The following is a 20,698-nucleotide window of genomic DNA, read 5'->3' on the forward strand; positions in this document are numbered from 1 at the left end:
TTTAGCCAGATTCATTCATCGGTATCATCACAATCTAATTCCATGTAGTCAACACATAGGCTGATTTGTTCGTAGTTTTGGAGACTTTCCTTTGGCGCACAGAAACAAAATCCACAGTAGAAATAAGGAAAGGTGAATACAATGGAGGAACACAATTGATATGCATGTATAGCCCTGAATATATACCAAAGTAATTATCTATAATGGAATGTAAAATTTTGAAGATTATGATTTAAGATTAAGCAAAAGTTACTGAAATTAACCCTCTACATCTCTGCATGTCTGCAATTTTGTAAAAAGTATAAAAATGATATTGTCCCTATTGCCTAGATCTTTCCCTTTATTGTACATGGCTATGACACTGATGGGGTGATTAATAGTTTACTGATTGCCGGAAACAGAACACAATTGCACACATTGCTCTTCTGACAAAAACGTTGTGTTAATATTCTGTGAACAAAGCACATAACAGTGAATTTCGTATTCACTGATGACATATGTATTTAAAGTTTTGCAAAAGGCGGTCTAAGATATGCAAGTCAGGTACAAAACCAAGAATATGATCAGAAGATCTGTAAATGGATTTGAGCACATCAACAAATTGCTTGTAGGCAATTGAGAAAAACTGCAAATAGATACACACCTCCTTCTGAAGCGGGGCAGAAATGTATTTCCTTTATCTGTAACAACAAAAGAGTGTTCTCTGTCAGTATTTTCTTTTCAATCAGAGGTTGTGTTAACCATTGACTTCAGTCTTACCTGTACAATGTGTTTCGATACAGCAAAGAATATTCCAGCACACTGAAAAGACCAACATTGTGCTGACAACTGACAGTAGGATCCACAGCTCAAAAGACCCGCAGAAAATACCAAAAACTATGGGGAGAACAACAACAAGAAACAGAACAGGGGTATAACCGTTAGTATACGTTGTTTTCTTTGCATTCGGCTGACAAGACTTTATGGCATGTCTGACAAAGACTTTCGGGTCTAGATTTTGCACAATAAAACGGCAGGTGCATGGAATAGTGTGTGGGTATTCATCTTTCTTTCAAGATTTGATGGCTTGTCATGTGTAATATGTCTATAGCTCCAGAAGACACTGAATTGAATAAATAGTTCAAAGTAAACTAAATGAACCAACACACTGTTGTATATCCTCCCACATGTCTTTTGGGAGCCTACAACAGTGTGTGGGTTCATTTGGATTACACTGTGTAATATTATTTTTTTTAATTACGCTGACACCAATCTTTGAACCTGAAGAGTTTTGAGCTGCATTTTTTTTTATGGCATGTAAATTTGACCTTTTTGACCTCTTGATGAGAATAAAATATTGTCTAACTTCAAACAAAGCTTTTAAAAAGGACACAACAATATCCACTGTTTCTAGGCCGTCATTGAAAATAAGAATTTGTTCTTAACTGTCTTGCCTAGTTAAATAAAGGTTAAAAAAATCTAAATAACATTGTGAGTTAAAATAGATCAGACTTACCTGTTGTTTGAGTGCTGCTGTTACAGCTATCTGCCATGATTGCGAGTTTATAAACCTGATCAATTCAGACTCGCTTGAGAAAAATTAAAAATAAATAATTTAATCCCTCCCTGTGACTCTCTAAAAGATTGATCCAAGATGTAGTTATATTGAAGCGTAATTCTGTACTAAACTATTACATTTGTATTTTAAGGTGTTGGTTTTAGTGATGCAGATTCATCTAGGGTTCTTTCTGGGAGTTTGCTGCAGGATGTTAGCTTGTCATTTCTTTTGTGCATCAGCAGGGCAATCTGCAGAAAACCACAATCCTTCCTTGAAAACAACTCATGCTGAGCCACATTTTGGTAATGCGCAAAAGAGAGAGAATATTTTGTGTGAGTTTTATACCAAGGGATGCAGCACCGCTTTATTTTTGACTGAAAGATTAGGACTAATTTTTGGTTTGTACGTTTTGGGAAATGTACTAATGTGTTTGCTACTGTGCTAAAAAAATGAGAAAATTATATTGTCTGCAAAAATTTTTTTTTTAAACCATTATAAATATTTAGACAGCGTAGGCCTAAAATGATCTACAATGGTTAACTATACTGAGACCCCCCCCCCCCCCCAACATAAATTAATTTAATTATCGATGATGGATGGAAGAATGACATGTGTTTTGTTGTTGTTGAGTCAATCAATTTATCCTAAACAGTTTGACAATACCTATGCGTGCATAGTATGGGCGTGTCTTAAAACTCTTATCCCACGTCTTCTCTAACTTTTCTTCCTTTTCCCGAGTGCTGGTGTGTATGTAGCAAGCTACGAACTTGACCGCAGCAAAATGTTCAATTTCGGATCAAAAATACTTGTACTTCTTCTCGTGGCTTTCCCATGTGGCCTGATATCCTTCGGTAAGTCATTTTATCCTTTTGAATTTGTATTCGTCACTCCAACGGTCCAGAGTTCATTTGCAATAATGAAACGTTAACAAAGTTAACATTGACGTGGCATAACGCAGTTTTTCATTCAGTGATATTTAACGTTTGAAGACTGCATTGTCTTAAAGCTTCGTGCTCAATATCCATATTTCATTAATTAAACAAATGCATTTAACATAAAATTATAGCAGGAACATAACACTTTTGGAAGCTTTCTCAATATAGGCTTGTTGAGACATCGCATGCTTATGCAAATGTAACATTTCCATAGATGTAGTTTTGTGGTTAAGAACCTTAAATGGAGAAACAAAAATGACACATTTTTCAAGACAAAATATGTCTGGTAGGCAATATTTGTTTCTATACACAACTAGTATTCTGCACTAGAGCGCTAAATAAAATGATATTAACAAAGTTTAGCATATCTTTGCAGGGGGGCTATTATTTTGAAAAATACAAGTAAAAGATCTGCGGTCATGCTGCCAGCATAATATACTGCTGCTAGGAGAACGGTAATCTACACTGAGTTCCCCTTTTCTCTATGGTGACGTGTCCCAGGATCATCGTTGCGTTAGTACTGTGTTGATGCATTGTAACACCCGTGTGAGGCGCTTACTTTTACGTTGTATCATGCCTGTTACATAGTGTTGAAATTGATACAATAGGGCAGGCCTACTACTAAATGATTGACTTTGTAATTTGTTATACAAAGGTTATACAGCATTTTCGATGAATTAGGCCTACCAATCATGAAGCATAACATGACCTAGTTTTAGCCTTTAGGCTACACATTCTTTGTGAACGCGCACAATTAACTAATTAATCTCTTTTCATTATCACTTGCATCTATTTAGTAGTGTCACTAGTTTACATTTATTTGATCCATTGTATCCTATGTGTATTTTTTGTGAAGATGGACAAACTAGGGGTAACGTTAGGTTAAGAGACCTGGCCTTTTTAACAGGTGGCGAGTTGAAGTCACACTTATCAGTTATTATAGCAATTTCTGCAATGTGTATGTGTTAAAATGCACACATTGCTAATGGCTTCTTCTCTGTTTGGACAGGCCGAGTATCTGCAGACTCTGAGTCTGCGGAGGACATTTTCCCGGATTCAACAGTCGATGAGGATGAGGAGGAGGAAGAGGATGAGGTGCTGGTGGAAGAAGATCAGGTCCCAGGCTCAGTATGTGTCGTTGGTCGAACTGGGATGAAAGCGGCTTCTATTGTCCCCGCCAAATGATCCAGACAGTCATTTGACATATTGCTATTTGATTTGATATTTTTAAATCTCTCAGGAAACAGAAGATGACATAGATGAAGATGCTGCAGTTGGAGATGTAACCTCTCACCCTGATGCTGACACCACCATTGTCTTTGTGACTGGGGAAGGTTGGCCTTCTCTTCCTTGATGAAGACTTTCATATCATTTTACACTCAGTCATTCATTGTAAATTTAAAGGCTAATATGCAAGACAGCGTTGAATTTAATTATTCATTCACATCCATGGTTTAATTTGTATATCTTTGTGCCCTCTATCCAGAGTTCCCAGCCAATGAGATTGTGAAGTTCCTGGTGGGTTTCACCAACAAGGGAAGCCAGGATTTCACTGTCCATTCCCTGGAGGCCTCCTTCCGTTACCCTCAGGACTTCCAGTTCTACATCCAGAACGTGAGTCTGGTCTCTCGGATGCATGACGCCTGCATGCCTTATCTGAGGAATAGAAAGTCCCCATGAAAACACACATGATTCTGTAACACTTCATACATTATAATGGGGTTTGTAATCTGTTTACTTCCAATTTATTAACTAACTATTACTATACTATTAACTTATTATAAAGCATTTACAAACCTGAAACATATGTATTACCTATGATAGATGACAGTTAGTTCAAAAACAGTGTGTTGTATTTACCAAATATACATGGAATGCCCTGTAAAATGTAGTATTGGGAACTTTCTGCCATTGTTGATCAGAAAAGTAGACAAGATTATTTTGGTATCTAGTTCACAGCCTTGCCCCTGAGCACTGTGGTCCAGCCCCAGAAGCAGGCCTCCTTTGAGTACTCCTTCATCCCTGCTCAGCCTATGGCTGGTCGTCCCTTCGGCCTGGTTATCCTACTCAACTACCAGGACAGTGAGGTGAGACTAGATTTATTGATCGTTTTTATTATTGTAATGATTTGCATCTTCAGTATGCCCAGCTCATATGGGTGGTTGACCAGGTGTTCAGACATCACCTTGACCAGGTTCAGAAGTTCATTGGAATGTATGTCCTGAGGCGCTGATCTTGTGTTTTGACTGTCCTGCAGGGCAACGGTTTCCAGACGGCCATTTACAACCAGACCGTCACTATCGTTGAGCTGGAGGAGGGATTGGATGGAGAGACGTAAGCATTTCTTTGCATACATCAATTCTATTTTTATGCCAGTATTTGGTTATTTTAATTTATGTTTTAGGTACATTTGTTTAAATATTTTAACTCATTTTTATAGTATGACATGTTTTCCTTTGTTTTTCCTCCAGAATATTCATGTATATCTTCCTGACTGGATTGGTTGTCTTGGCGGTCTTTGGCATGTACCAGGTGCTGGAGTCTAGGACGGTACGAGTTTCATGAATCTAAATTGTCATAGTTTAAAATATCTCCACATCTTTACATAAGGTGTTGAATGTTACATTAAAAATGAGCACCAGGGTGAATGAAGTGATGACCTTTCATCTATGTTGTGCAGAGGAAGAGGTTCCCTGTGAAGGTGGAGACGGGCACTGGTGGGATGAACGGCGTGGACATAAGCTGGATTCCCCAAGAGACCCTCAACATCATGAGTAAGTTGAGCTTTGTCATGAGCTTTAATACTCTTGTCATAGCTTTTCTTCCTGAGTGCAGGAAGACAAATTCAAACTCTGCTTATAACAACCACTTTTTTGGAAGTGTACTTGAAAAGGCCTCCTCTGTTTTTAACTTGTCTGTACAAAGATGAATATCAATTCAAATGGCTGTATTGACCATCCCTCTTTCTCTCTCACTCTCTCTTACTCTCGCTCTCTCTTACAGGCAAGGCATCGGCATCCCCTAAAGCCTCCCCAAGGAAACGCACCAAGAGAGCGGTGGGAGTAGATCAGTAAACCATTCCATGATGTGGCCGTCTTCATATCAATGTCCACCAGGCCCATGTTCAAGGCCCATGACATCACAACCGTCAACACCATCAACCTCTACTCAACCTCTGGGTGGACCTAGTTAGTTATCCAAAAGCTTTTCGCCGCTGATACATACACCAAATATCTCAATGTCAAGGGTTCTTGGACTGAAGACACTGGTGTCACGAATGTGTCCCATTTAGACACCACTCTAGTTGGACATGGTCATAATTGTGCATATTTGGCCCACATTTAGTTTAATAAAGGAACTTGTTTTTTATCACTGTGTGGTTGAAACACTAACGGACTGATATGAGACTAAAGACTGAGTAATTGAATCACCATGCCAGCTCCATGAAAGACATGGGGAAGACTTGGAGTTTTAGACCTGCCAAAGAAAGCTATAATGCTACACCAAGTATTTCAATCATTCTTTTTTTTACTTTTACAAATGTATTTAAATACTTAAATTCCTGAAGTATTATGATATTGAGCTTTTAGTTCTATTTTATTCTGTGCCTTAGTGGCTGACTCCCTGTCTGCACGGTCAGGAATTGAGATAGTGACCAAAAGGGTCTCCCAAGTTCCTCCAAGGGAAAGTTTTCCTTAATGTGGACCAGGTTTTTCAGTGTCATACTTTGGAATATCATAAAGATGCTTTGAAAGGCTCAGCGAAGAGAATTTCAAAAGAAAAGGCCATCAGCTACCAGGTTACATTGTTAAATGTGAATGATACAAATGCATTTGAAAAGGTACTTGCTTTCAGAGTCTGGTTTCATTTTTTCCCAAACCATACTACAATAAATGTAATTGGTTGAATTATGAATTATATATTTTTTCACACATACTGCGCTGACACTCCAACACACACACACACACTCTTTCACACACTGCAGCTACTCTGTTTATTATCTATCCTGATTGCCTAGCACATTGACTCAGTACCGGTACTCCTTGTACTGTATATATCCTTGTTATTTTATTGTGTTTCTATTTCCTTTTTATTTTGTATAATTGTCATTTTCAATCTGCATTGTTGGGAAAGGGCTCTTAAGTAAGCATTTCATCGTAAAGTCTACACCTGTTGTATTTGGAGCATGTGACAGACATTTGTTTTGATTTCATGCCTCAATTTATGACTCTGAAATAAGCACTTTATTTGGTCTTTTGATTTTGCTCAATATTATTCTCAGAGAAATCAAAGATGACTGTCAGATTGACTAGGGATCCGACAGAGGAGAGTGTCCATATGTACCAATGGGCTATTTGTTTGTCAGCAAATGAGAGACATGGGATGGCACTAAACGTATCTCTGGCGAAGAGCGTTGATGAGGTGAGAGAAGCGCTCTGAGACGAAGCACGCACGCGAGGGGCAGGTTAAGTAACGTCACCGTTATCATGTTTTGGATCGAGAATAAATTGCAACTGATACTGCAAATGTCAATCGCCTCCTGGTAACCAGATAGGACGTCATAAGTCATTTATCTTGATCGATTCATCTTACTTCGCTTTGATTTTTTTCTCAATTTATGAGCGACTTTGTTGGATCCCACAGATGGCGAGAGGCACCCTCCGCTGAGTTTGATATGGAAATGGGATTTACGTCAGCGAAGATTCTAATATTTTGTGCATGTATTACATTAGGTAAGACGGGTTCAATAATCGTTCTAGATACATATTTATTTGTAGAATAATACTTTGTCATATTCAATTGATTTATTTTTCGACACCACGGTATTGGCTCTGTTTTTATAATATATTGGATGAAACGTAATATTTTATTAATTAAGGGTGTAGGCTAAATGTAGATGTTGCATGCAGAGTGAGAATAGAGTTGTAGTCTACTATTTGATAGTACCAAGCCTTTTTCATATTTTAAGTGCTTATCAATAATGCATTGTCACTCAGGTGTGTGCAGTTAGATTTTGGAGTGCTTGAATGATATTTGACAAGAAATAGACTTGCAATGTTGTGCTGGTTTGGGGTCACAAAGTACTGAGTATGGCTGGAGGGTGGACTGGGGGGTGGTCTGGAGGGGGACTAGGCCCCATCCTGAAGTTGGAGAATTGTGCATTTTTCAAACACCTGAAACATTTTTAATCATTATGCTTAATTCTATGTACAAAGAATATATATGTAAATGTTTCTGCATATTTAAGTTTACCTCTTAAGCTGTATCCTCCTGACTGGTGGTTCTTTTTTTTTAAAGAAACTAAATATGCTTCTCTGGTAAAAACTGGGTAAATGATTGAAAGGAATGTGAGTTGTATTCAGTAATTGCTTGCTTTTCTGAAGTCTAACAACCTTGCCAGCAGGTATGGCAGCTATTTAATTTTGTCCTTATTTTACCAGGTAAGTTTTATCATCTACAGGAACAACCCTCAGAATAGTTACAGGGGAGCAGAATGATCCAATTAGAAGCTGGGGATGATTAGTTGGCCATGATGGTATGAGGGCCAGATTGGGAATTTAGCCAGGACACCAGGGTTAAAACCCATACTCTTGCAATAAATGCCATTGGATATTTTAGTTACCACAGAGAGTCAGGACACCTGTTTAATGTCCCATCCAGAAGGCAGCACCCTACACAGGGCAATGTCCCCAATCACTGCCCTGGGGCATTGGGATGTTTTTTTTTATATATATATATATATATCAGAGGAAATAGTGCCCTCTACTGGCCCTCTAACACCACTTCCAGCAGCATCTGGTCTCCCATCCAAGACCAATCCTGCTTAGCTTCAGTGGCAAGCCAGCAGTGGGTTGCAGGGTGGTGGTATGCTGTTTATGAAGTTGGGAGATTGGGACCCTATCTAGGCTAGCTAAAGCCAACGTCATAAAATTGCTAGGTGGCCAGTAGTATTACAGCTAATATATCTTTTTAAATATCATTATTATTATTATATAGTGCCTTGCAAAAGTATTCATCCCCCTTGGCATGTATTCCTATTTTGTTCGATTACAACCTGTAATTTAAATAGATTTTTATATTGATTTCATTTAATGGACATACACAAAATAGTCCAAATTGGTTAAGTGAAATGTAAAAAATTACTTATTTAAAAAAATAAAAAATAGAAAAAAACGAAAAAGTGGTGTGTGCATATGTATTCACCCCCTTTGCTATGAAGCCCCTAAATAAGATCTGGTGCAACCAATTACATTCAGAAGTCACATAATTAGTTAAATAATGTTCACCTGTGTGCAATCTAAATGTTACATGATCTCATTATATATACACCTGTTCTGATAGGCCCCAGAGTCTGCAACACCAAGCAAGCATCACCATGAAGACCAAGGAGCTCTCCAAAGTTATGTAGAAGTACAGATCAAGGTTGGATTATAGAAAACATCTAAAACTTTGAACATCCCACGGAGCACCGTTAAATCCATTATTAAAAAATGGAAAGAAAATGGCACCACAAAAAACCTGCCAAGAGAGGACAGCCCACCAAAAAACTCACAGACCAAGCAATGAGGGCATTAATAGAGAGAGGCAGAGAGGACAACAAAGAGACCAAAGATAAAGCAACACTTGAGTGGTTTAAGGCTCTAACGTTTAAATGTCTTGGAATGGCCTAATCAAAGCCCAGACCTCAATCCAATTGAGAATCTGTGGTATGATTTAAAGATTGCTGTACACCAGCGGAACCCATCCAACTTGAAGGAGCTGGAGCAGTTTTGCCTTGAAGAATGGGCAAAAATCCTAGTGGCTAGATGTGCCAAGCTTATAAAGACATACCCCAAGAGACTTGCAGCTGTAATTGCTGCAAAAGGTGGCTCTACAAAGCATTGACTTTTTTTGGGGGGGTGAATAATTATGCATGCTCAAGTTCAGTTATTTGTCTTATTTCTTGTTTGATTCACAATTAAAAAAATATTTTGCATGTTGTGTAAATCACATGATACAAACCCCCCAAAAATCTATTTTATTTCCAGTTTGTAAAGCAACAAAATAGGAAAAATACCAAGGGGGTGAATACTGTTGCAAGCCACTGTATTTGGGGAGGGGGCATTGGATTGAATGTGCAGTGGGACACTGCAAATGATCCAGGCAAGCAACCAAATCTGGGGGCAGTTGCTCTATTCTCAGAATCACAATATAACCCCTGCCCTGATATACTTCAATGTTTTCTATGCTTTAAAAGCAATCATTCAAGCTTATATAACAGACAGTGGCTATTACAGTGGCCTTGGACAACTTATCCCTGACACCTGACCCTTGAGCCTAAATGATCAATAAGGGGGTGGGAGGGAGGAGGTGTAGATGGGAGAGAATTGTGACATGAACCATTCTCACAGGTAGCCTATGCTGATTATATCTATTGGCAACGGACATATCTGCTGATGGCATCATCCACCCTTTGAAGCATCTCTAAATCACAGGAGGACAAATATCTCTAATGCAATCTCGTCATTAAATCTACATTGAAAGGCCATTTTGAAAGACTGGAAGAAAAACATCAGCCAAACTTCCTGGGAGGGATGCTGAGAGCTGTTATGTCTCTGTTTCCTCCATTTTAACTCCAATAACAACAAAGAAAGAGGGTGACCTACTTCTGGCATCCTCCCATTTGTTTCAGAAGACACTCTTCTCTTCAAACAGGGAGATGGATAAAGGTCTGGATCAGTGGAGGACGGTGGGAGGAGCTAAGAGAATGGGCTCAATGTAATGGCTGGAATGGAATTAATGGAATGGTATCAAATACATCAAACATATGGAAACCACATGTTTGACTCCATTCCATTCACTGCATTCCTGCCATTACAATTAGCCCGTCATCCTACAGCTCCTCTCACCAGCGTCCACTGATCTAGATAAAGATGAGAGCCTATTGCTATTCTATTATGACATAATATAATTATATTTGGCCTCTGTAAGAGCAATGCCTGAATTGTACAATAAAACCTATGGTAAAAATGAACAAGCAAGATATGTACCATATGGATACAGTATTATTTTTTTCACAACAGGCAATATAATGGCCTTTCTTTCCTTAATGCATTTGGATGTATCTTTCTCTCTGTGTGTGTTTTGCAGTGTTCCTGGCTGTGGCAAGAGTCTCAGCAGCAGATGTGAAGTGTGAGAATATTTACAGGGACTTCTCTGACTGTGTTCTGGAGCTGGGGGAGAGCATGGATAACTACCAGGAGAATGGGACCAGCGAGATGGGAGTGGAAGCTGTGTGTAGGTGAGAGGGGTATGTGTGTGTGTGTGTGTGTGTGTGTGTGTGTGTGTGTGTGTGTGTGTGTGTGTGTGTGTGTGTGTGTGTGTGTGTGTGTGTGTGTGTGTGCGCAACGTACAGCATCCTCTACGTAGCTGCATCTGTGTTTGCAGTGCACCGGGATCTCATGATCACCTGATTACTCTTACGACTGTAGGCAGAACGTATAAAACAGTGTCTGTGTTTTTTTAAGCAGTCTCCTTCTGCTTGTGCATATAAGATCTAATATCGAAATCCAGTAAGGTGTGTACCTTGCGTAAGAACAGTGGAGAGAAGAGAGAGATGCTGCAACCTCTGAGGAAGATAGCATAAGTGAATGGTGCTGAAACACTGAGACACTGTACTGAAGAATGTACGACTTTGCTGCAGCAGTAATAAAACTCAGAGGCCATCTTCTATTTTTTTTTATTGTTACTGAGTGCATTCCTATACATAGTAAAACATATTGTCTAATGCTTACGCAGGCCTTGCCTTCCCCGGGTGAAAAAGTTCCCTGTGCAGCATCAGCTCTTTTTTCTAATCTAATTTCTGTGACTAACAAATAAAGGTGGGTTGATCTTGCAAAACGCTAGAATAAAAACTGTTACAGTTTCACTGGACAGTAGTACAAAAAACAATAATAAACCAAAAATACTCCTGTAAAACACACCTTTGGCCATATGTGTTACGGGTGAGCTTTGAAGCCTGGCATGTGAGGCGATTAAAGTGCCAGATAAATCAGATCAATGACATTCTTCAATCCAATAGATTGTTTTCATGTCAAATATGAAACAGATAGTGGATTTGTGGAAGACCCTCTTGTAAAGCACTTTGAGACAACTGCTGATGTAAAAAGGGCTTTATAAAATATATTTGACTGATTCATTGATTGATCTTTCATCCCTAGCCACTGGGAGGCGTTCCACACGTGTGCCCTGACGGCACTGTCCGGGTGTCAGGAGGAGGTGGGCTCCATCTGGGAGACGCTAAGAGAAGACTCCAGGAAGATCCGCTTCCAGGGCAGCCTCTTCGACCTGTGCAGCCCTAGCTCGGCCCCAAGCCTGCGCTCGCCTCTACCCCTGCTGTTCCTGGGCTTGCTGATCCTGGGAGGGCCCATCTGGCCCCCCACATAGGTGAGGGATGCCTCTCTCCTCCTCGCTTCCACCATGCGCTCTCACATTCCCCGAGGTGGGGTGGGTAGCGAGACGATCAGTGAGTAGAGAGGGGATATGGATTGAAGATTAGGTTAGCACACAGAGCCATGTCTCTATGGAGACACCATTGATATCTATAGTACTGGGTAATCAGAAGGCTATGATGTCACAGAGCCATTTACAGTGCCTTGCGAAAGTATTCGGCCCCCTTGAACTTTGCGACCTTTTGCCACATTTCAGGCTTCAAACATAAAAATATAAAACTGTATTTTTTTGTGAAGAATCAACAACAAGTGGGACACAATCATGAAGTGGAACGACATTTATTGGATATTTCAAACTTTTTTAACAAATCAAAAACTGAAACATTGGGCTTGCAAAATTATTCAGCCCCTTTACTTTCAGTGCAGCAAACTCTCTCCAGAAGTTCAGTGAGGATCTCTGAATGATCCAATGTTGACCTAAATGACTAATGATGATAAATACAATCCACCTGTGTGTAATCAAGTCTCCGTATAAATGCACCTGCACTGTGATAGTCTCAGAGGTCCGTTAAAAGCGCAGAGAGCATCATGAAGAACAAGGAACACACCAGGCAGGTCCGAGATACTGTTGTGAAGAAGTTTAAAGCCGGATTTGGATACAAAAAGATTTCCCACGCTTTAAACATCCCAAGGAGCACTGTGCAAGCGATAATATTGAAATGGAAGGAGTATCAGACCACTGCAAATCTACCAAGACCTGGTCGTCCCTCTAAACTTTCAGCTCATACAAGGAGAAGACTGATCAGAGATGCAGCCAAACATTGGAGACACACCAAACATGTGGAAGAAGGTGCTCTGGTCAGATGAAACCAAAATTGAACTTTTTGGCAACAATGCAAAACATTATGTTTGGCGTAAAAGCAACACAGCTCATCACCCTGAACACACCATCCCCACTGTCAAATATGGTGGTGGCAGCATCATGGTTTGGGCCTGCTTTTTTTCAGCAGGGACAGGGAAAATGGTTCAAATTGAGGGGAAGATGGATGGAGCCAAATACAGGACCATTCTGGAAGAAAATCTGATGGAGTCTGCAAAAGACCTGAGACTGGGACGGAGATTTGTCTTCCAACAAGACAATGATCCAAAACATAAAGCAAAATCTACAATGGAATGGTTCAAAAATAAACATATCCAGGTGTTAGAATGGCCAAGTCAAAGTCCAGACCTGAATCCAATCGAGAATCTGTGCAAAGAACTGAAAACTGCTGTTCACAAATGCTCTCCATCCAACCTCACTGAGCTCGAGCTGTTTTGCAAGGAGGAATGGGAAAAAATATCAGTCTCTCGATGTGCAAAACTGATACAGACATACCCCAAGCGACTTACAGCTGTAATCGCAGCAGAAGGTGGTGCTACAAAGTATTAACTTAAGGGGGCAGAATAATTTTGCACGCCCAATTTTTCAGTTTTTAATTTGTTAAAAAAGTTTGAAATATCCAATAAATGTCATTCCACTTCATGATTGTGTCCCACTTGTTGTTGATTCTTCACAAAAAAATACAGTTTTATATCTTTAAAGCCTGAAATGTGGCAAAAGGTCGCAAAGTTCAAGGGGGCCGAATACTTTCGCAAGGCACTGTATGTCTATGGAGAGATTAATGGATACTTATGGCTCTGGGTTAACATAGATGTCACCATAGATGTCTTTGGCACTAAGTAATTATAGGGTTATGTTATCAGAGCCTTAGATGTTGATGTCATCAATATCTAGGAGTCTGGATAAAGATACATACCCAAGACCCAAGCAATTTTAATGAAATTACCTACTACAGTATACGCCTATGAAAAAAAGCAATTTTAAAGCAATTGGTCGGTTTTGTTGACAATCAGGTGAATTCTTTATAAGCAATGACCTTTTGACCCCTACACACCAACCCCAAATGGTTGGAGTTGCATGGCTGCTATAATGACACCAAAAAGGTATTTTCTATATTTTTGCTCTCTTTGGTCATCCTGTTAGACAGTAGGTGCTGTTAAAGTCAGGTAATGCTCTTAACTGAAAATATTGTAAAAAATTATTGTTAGTAATTGTGGATGAAGGACAACAGTCTAGTTAGTTTATCTCTTGCCAACTAGTTATTGTACCTGAAAATGATCCCTGGTTATGTGAGAATGTTCAGCGTTGTTTTATGAACCTGTGTCTTGTATGGAAGTCCAAGTTTTGGGCTGTTAATTCATGTTATATCATTGACTCCACAACTATATACAATTGTACACAGTTCACTTCCAAGCACATTCACCCTTACAGAAAATGCACAGCATACTGAGTAGAAATAAAGATGAGGTAATGCCACAAATATTCACTTTATTATAGAAGCTCAAATATATAGGACTTAAGTCATAGGATTATCCTATGGCACCACCCTGCATTGTTCGGGCTAATGTCTCAATGCATTACAATATTTGATTTTGTCAACAGTTGTAATATTACATCAAGTAAATATAAATATAAAATCTAAGTAATTTGTAGTTTTATAGCAACATGTGGTGTTATTGTATAGCTTCTCCGTTACTACTCTGACTGAATAGGCAATGAGGGGTGAATCCTGATTTAGGAATTTATTCCTATCCTACACACTTCTCAGTATATTCAGACTTACCTTATTGAGTCGCGTAATGCGCTCTGCAGGTGTGGCTACCTTGCGCACTCTGAATAAATGTAAAACCCTCCCACTTGCTGGCCACCATATTTTCTAGGTGAGTTTTCATTCAATGGTATTTTCAGTACATTTATCTTAAGCCATCCCTTTAAATACAGTGTAACTTATTTTTTTTTAAATTTCACCATTATTTTAACCATAGGCCAGTTGAGAACAAGTTCTCATTTACAACTGCAACCTGGCCAAGATAAAGCAAAGCAGTGCGACAAAAACACATGGAGTTACACATGGGATAAACAAACGTACAGTCAATAACGCAATAGAAAAATCTGTATACAGTGTGTGCAAATTAAGTAAGGAGGTAAGGCAATAAATAGGCCATAGTGGCAAAGCAATTACAATTTAGCATTTTACACTGGAGTGATATATGTGCAGATGAGAATGTGCAAGTAGAAATACTGGTGTGCAAAAAAGCAGAAAAACAAAAACAAATATGGGGATGAGGTAGGTAGGTGGTTGGATGGGCTATTTAAGATGGGCTGCAGCTGCAGTGATTGGTAAGCTGCTCTGACAGTTGAAGCTTAAAGTTAGTGAGGGAGATATAAGTCTCCAACTTCAGTGATTTTTTCAATTAGTTCCAGTCATTGGCAGCAGAGAACTGTAAGGAAAGGCAGCCAAAGGAGGTGATGGCTTTGGGGATGACCAGTGGAATATACCTGCTGGAGCGTGTGCTACAGGTGGGTGTTGCTATGGTGACCAGTGAGCTGAGATAAGGCGGAGCTTTACCTAGCAAAGACTTGTAGATGACCTAGAGCCAGTGAGTTTGGCGACAAATATCTAGCGAGGGCCAGCCAACGAGAGCATACAGGTCGCCGTGGTGGGTAGTATATGTGGCTTTGGTGACAAAAAGGATGGCACTGTGATAGACTGCATCCAATTTGCTGAGTAGAGTGTTGGAGGCTATTTTGTAAATGACATCGCCGAAGTCAAGGATCGGTAGGATAGTGAGTTTTACTAAGGTATGTTTGGCAGCTTGAGTGAAGGAGGCTTTGTTGCGAAATAGGAAGCCGATTCTAGATTTAACTTTGGATTGGAGATGCTTAATGTGAGTCTGGAAGGAGACTTTACAGTCTAGCCAGACACCTAGGTATGTATAGTTGTCCACATATTCTAAGTCAGAACCGTACAGAGTAGTGATGCTAGTCGGGCAGGCCGGTACGGGCAGCGATCGGTTGAAGAGCATTCATTTCGTTTTACTAGTATTTAAGTCCAGTTGGGAGGCCACAGAAGGAGTGTTGTATGGCATTGAAGCTCGTTTGGAGGTTTTTAACACAGTGTCCAAAGACAAATATAGTCGACAGACTTAATAGAATACATAGAGAGAACTTGGTCAGAATATAGGGATTAATGAAAGAAAGCCATCTATGCATATTCGTCTCTGTTTCAGCACCAACTGGTAGATTTAAAAATACTCTAATGTTGTAGATTATTTAGGCACATTTTTGGGGTAGGAAAGTATATATGAATTAAAAACTAATTACGGTTTGGAGAAGCTTTACGCACAAAATATACTGATGAATAAAAAATACAGTGGTTCGAGTCAAACTGAAAGCTGTCATATTCAAGTTCAATCCATAAAATATTGGAAAGTGGAAAAAAAGAGTACAAAAGAGGTTGACCAATAATCCTACAAATCTACTCTAATTTCCACTAATCGTGGAACTGTATGACAACAGTCCAGTCGTGTGTTCTTAGTTCCATAATGACTCAAATAGGCTACATGTCCCAACTTATTGCACAACGTTAGCCGAATATAATCCACTAATGCTCGCAACCCTCAGGAACAATTTACAAGGACATGACAGAGGAAAGAAAGGTGAACGGAATGGAATGAAATGATGAAAAAATAAATGTATGTGGGTATTACTGACGTGATACAAATTGTAAAATAAAAAACGGAGAAAAGCCTGGGCATATAATCAAAACATTCTAAAGAACATACATCAACTTGGCAGTTTCAGCCCTACAGAAGCCTACAAATTTCATCAATGCAAATTATGAGGGCACACAATTACAATTCTGAATAATGACACAACAATTTTTGTTTTCTATTTCACTGTGTTAAAGGGGCGGCAATACATGTCATGTTGATATGATTTTCAGTTTGCTTCTATATGCCTGGTGTCACATTTGTCTCCAGGGATCATAAGAAAATATTATCTAAAACAACTGCCATGTTTATTTACAATTCTCCAAACGGAATACTCATTTACCTAGCTCTTATTAATAGCTCTTATCAATATATAAATTACAGTGCATGGAGAATGTTGTTATTTAAATGAGAAAAAAAAGAAAGCACATGCTTTTTCCACTTGGAACTGTCAGGCTAGCTTGACCTTATTCATGGTTTCCCTGAAAGTTAAAATGGCAGAATTATGAGGGGAATTAAACCAAGGTCAAAATACGATGTGTCTGCAGACACAACTCCACCACACCTTCATTTATTCCACCTCAAACAAATAGCAGGTGAATATCATGCTATTCTCAAGCTTAAATTCAAGGTCATAATATGTATAGAGAGAAAAGCGCATAAAAAGGTAATTACCTTCCATTTACGCACACTTAACTTGGGTTGGAATCGGGGCCTTAGTACTAAGATTTTTGTGCAAATCTCTCATTGATAAGAATGCATGATTTACACCTAAACTAAAGCTACATCCACATCCATGTATCTCAAATTAGGATTTGACCCAGAGAGAGCATGTCAAATATTCACACTGCTTCAGCCAACATAGGACAGTCTTCTTGTTTTATTTTGTACCCTCCCAACAGTACCTATAGTATGAATGGATCTCTCTCTGCATGGTTGTGTCTAGATATTAGGTTATATATTCAGTTGAAAATACATTCACAAGAGACATCCTATATCCTCTATCAGCATGTTTGTACTGGTTGTCCTCCACACCCAATCTGTGCTCCTGATTGTGGTAGCATTCTGTCACCCAATCTGTGCTCCTGATTGTGGTAGCATTCTGTCACCCAATCTGTGCTCCTGATTGTGGTAGCATTCTGTCACCCAATCTGTGCTCCTGATTGTGGTAGCATTCTGTCACCCAATCTGTGCTCCTGATTGTGGTAGCATTCTGTCACCCAATCTGTGCTCCTGATTGTGGTAGCATTCTGTCACCCAATATGTGTGCCTGGTGGCAAGAGTCCACATTTGTTTATTATTTTATTTTTTTAACAGAGTTGTGCTATTCACAAAGCATGAGCAATATGTATGGGAAACACTTGAGGGACCAACTACTTTCCTTTTCTGTGAGATCGGCAGCTAACGAAAGCATGAACAATATCACATTTTTAAAGGGAGATATCATTAACACTAAGCATATCATTATGTATGACTGATTATTGAAATAATTACTGCATGGAAAAATAGGCCTACATCAGGAAACACTAAGAATTCAAAATGTATGTGGTTTTTCAGCGATACAAAGTACAGAGTACATTAAGTATTGTATTGCAAAGTAATGTGTTTGAAATAATAAAGTATCAAGTTTGAAAATATGACGTATTATTCTGTTTATACCTGCATGACCACAGAGGGATCTGCTAGATCAAGATGATACTTGCTCCTACTCAGTATATGCACTATCACAGTTATAGAGGATAGATTCGAGGCACGAGACACTTATTGTTGATATTATGTTCCTCCCCTGCACCATGGTTTCTTTTTTAGTCGTCCTCGTGGCAAGGTGCTAATAATCAGGACTGGATCCAGTATGGAACAGCCCAGCTGGCAGTCAGCCGCTTGTTAGTGGGCTACCATCTGTTCTCCCCAACCTGGCCACAGAGAATGCAGAGAGGGAGTGGGGGGAGTGGCAGAGGGTGCAGCAGGGCTCAGGGCCCCCAGGACCACCCATGGAAGGCTAACATCTATGTGTGGTGGTAGTGTAAGCCTCTCATTATGTTGCCTCCTCCTCCGTCGCTGATATTTCTAGTCCAGTTTATCACCCACAATATCCCACATTACAATGCACACGATCACTTCGTCTGTGCCAATGATAATGCACTTAATAAGAAAGTAGGTCTGTATTGCATGTTGCAGTAAGTAACTTCTTCCTGCACTGTCTAGTAATGCTCTGGTGGATAGAAATCTGATGACAAGTAATGAATGACTGAATATTCAGATCTATCTTATTGATGGAAGACAAATAATCTTAACATGGATCCAGTGATGCAATAAGTGGAAACTACAGCATTGCACTTCCTTACAGAGAAACCTTACAAAGTCCAAGAAAACAAGCTGATCCATGACTTTCCTGAGTGCTTATCATCTAGTCAAATAGATTATTCCCACACCGAGAGCTAATTTTCAACAAATGCATATACCATACTGCAGGCAATTATGATTTCATTCAACCGCAAGTCCTGAAAAAACAGGACTTGTGGTTTAAAATCAGAGAAAAACCATCCCAGATAATCTCAGAGTATATGTTAAGGTCACATACAGTGGGGCAAAAAAGTATTTAGTCAGCCACCAATTGTGCAAGTTCTCCCACTTAAAAAGATGAAAGAGGCCTTTCATTTTCATCATAGGTACACTTCAACTATGACAGACAAAATGAGAAGAAAAAAAATCCAGAAAATCACATTGTAGGATTTTTGAAGAATTTATTTGCAAATTATGGTGGAAAATAAGTATTTGGTCAATAACAAAAGTTTATCTCAATACTTTGTTATATACCCTTTGTTGGCAATGACAGAGGTCAAATGTTTTCTGTAAGTCTTCACAAGGTTTTCACACACTGTTGCTGGTATTTTGGCCCATTCCTCCATGCAGATCTCTAGAGGACTGGGCAACACGGACTTTCAACTCCCTCCAAATATTTTCTATGGGGTTGAGATCTGGAGACTGGCTAGGCCACTCCAGGACCTTGAAATGCTTCTTACGAAGCCACTCCTTCGTTGCCCGGGCGGTGTGTTTGGGATCATTGTCATGCTGAAAGACCCAGCCACGTTTCATCTTCAATGCCCTTGCTGATGGAAGGTTTTCACTCCAAATCTCACGATACATGGCCCCATTCATTCATTCGATCAGTCATCCTGGTCCCTTTGCAGAAAAACAGCCCCAAAGCATGATGTTCCCCCCCCCCATGCTTCACAGTAGGTATGGTGTTCTTTGGATGCAACTCAGCATTCTTTGTCCTCCAAACACAACAAGTTGAGTTTTTACCAAAAAGTTATATTTTGGTTTCATCTGACCATATGACATTCTCCCAATCTTCTTCTGGATCATCCAAATGCTCTCTAGCAAACTTCGGATGGGCCTGGACATGTACTGGTTTAAGCAGGGTGACACGTCTGGCACTGCAGGATTTGAGTCCCTGGCGGTGTAGTGTGTTACTGATGGTAGGCTTTGCTACTTTGGTCCCAGCTCTCTGCAGGTCATTCACTAGGTCCCCCCATGTGGTTCTGGGATTTTTGCTCACCGTTCTTGTGATAATTTTGACCCCACGGGGTGAGATCTTGCGTGGAGCCCCAGATCGAGGGAGATTATCCGTGGTCTTGTATGTCTTCCATTTCCTAATAATTGCTCCCACAGTTGATTTCCTCAAACCAAGCTGTTTACCTATTGCAGATTCAGTCTTCCCAGCCTGGTGCAGATCTACAATTTTGTTTCTGGTGTCATTTGACAGCTCTTTGGTCTTGGCCATAGTGGAGTTTGGAGTATGACTGTTTGAGGTTGTGGACAGGTGTCTTTTATACTGATAATAAGTTCAAACAGGTGCCATTAATACAGGTAACGAGTGGAGGACAGAGGAGCCAGTTACAGGTCTGTGAGAGCCAGAAGTCTTGCTTGTTTGTAGGTGACCAAATACTTATTTTCCACCATAATTTGCAAATTAATTAATTAAAAATCCTACAATGTGATTTTCTGGATTTTTTTTCTCATTTTGTCTGTCATAGTTGAAGTGTACCTATGATGAAAATTACAGGCCTATCATCTTTTTAAGTGGGAGAACTTGCACAATTGGTGGCTGACTAAATACTTTTTTTGCCCCACTGTATGAGTCAAATATGTGATGTGAAGAGAAGCACTCTTTGTGGTGACTATAAACCAAAATAAAA

General features: G+C 39.6%; 2 protein-coding genes across 2 annotated transcripts; both read left to right on the top strand.

The window, feature by feature from the left end:
• The first annotated feature begins 2,230 nt into the window (after positions 1-2,230).
• LOC124030709 (translocon-associated protein subunit alpha) lies at positions 2,231-6,380 on the top strand. The gene is made up of 9 exons (XM_046341932.1): positions 2,231-2,388; positions 3,482-3,600; positions 3,713-3,806; positions 3,959-4,086; positions 4,425-4,559; positions 4,730-4,806; positions 4,944-5,022; positions 5,153-5,246; positions 5,476-6,380. Exons 1-9 carry the CDS (start codon positions 2,319-2,321, stop codon positions 5,544-5,546), a joined length of 867 nt encoding a protein of 288 aa, XP_046197888.1. The 5' UTR covers positions 2,231-2,318; the 3' UTR covers positions 5,547-6,380.
• A 125-nt stretch (positions 6,381-6,505) lies between these two features.
• Positions 6,506-12,156, top strand: LOC124030739 (neuritin-like). The gene is made up of 3 exons (XM_046341949.1): positions 6,506-7,205; positions 10,603-10,753; positions 11,673-12,156. Exons 1-3 carry the CDS (start codon positions 7,091-7,093, stop codon positions 11,896-11,898), a joined length of 492 nt encoding a protein of 163 aa, XP_046197905.1. The 5' UTR covers positions 6,506-7,090; the 3' UTR covers positions 11,899-12,156.
• The last annotated feature ends 8,542 nt before the right edge of the window (positions 12,157-20,698 follow it).

Source organism: Oncorhynchus gorbuscha, linkage group LG03, assembly GCF_021184085.1.
Source record: "Oncorhynchus gorbuscha isolate QuinsamMale2020 ecotype Even-year linkage group LG03, OgorEven_v1.0, whole genome shotgun sequence".
In the NCBI taxonomy this organism is placed as follows: Eukaryota; Metazoa; Chordata; class Actinopteri; order Salmoniformes; family Salmonidae; genus Oncorhynchus; species Oncorhynchus gorbuscha.

Excerpts from the sequence above, each read along its gene's own strand:
- LOC124030739 (XM_046341949.1), top strand. The coding sequence starts at position 7,091 with ATGAGCGACTTTGTTGGATCCCACAGATGGCGAGAGGCACCCTCCGCT. Across the intron at positions 7,206-10,602 it reads TTGTGCATGTATTACATTAG|TGTTCCTGGCTGTGGCAAGA; the intron begins GTAAGACGGGTT and ends TGTGTTTTGCAG. Across the intron at positions 10,754-11,672 it reads GGAGTGGAAGCTGTGTGTAG|CCACTGGGAGGCGTTCCACA; the intron begins GTGAGAGGGGTA and ends TTTCATCCCTAG.
- LOC124030709 (XM_046341932.1), top strand. The coding sequence starts at position 2,319 with ATGTTCAATTTCGGATCAAAAATACTTGTACTTCTTCTCGTGGCTTTC. Across the intron at positions 3,601-3,712 it reads AAGATCAGGTCCCAGGCTCA|GAAACAGAAGATGACATAGA; the intron begins GTATGTGTCGTT and ends TAAATCTCTCAG. Across the intron at positions 5,023-5,152 it reads AGGTGCTGGAGTCTAGGACG|AGGAAGAGGTTCCCTGTGAA; the intron begins GTACGAGTTTCA and ends TATGTTGTGCAG.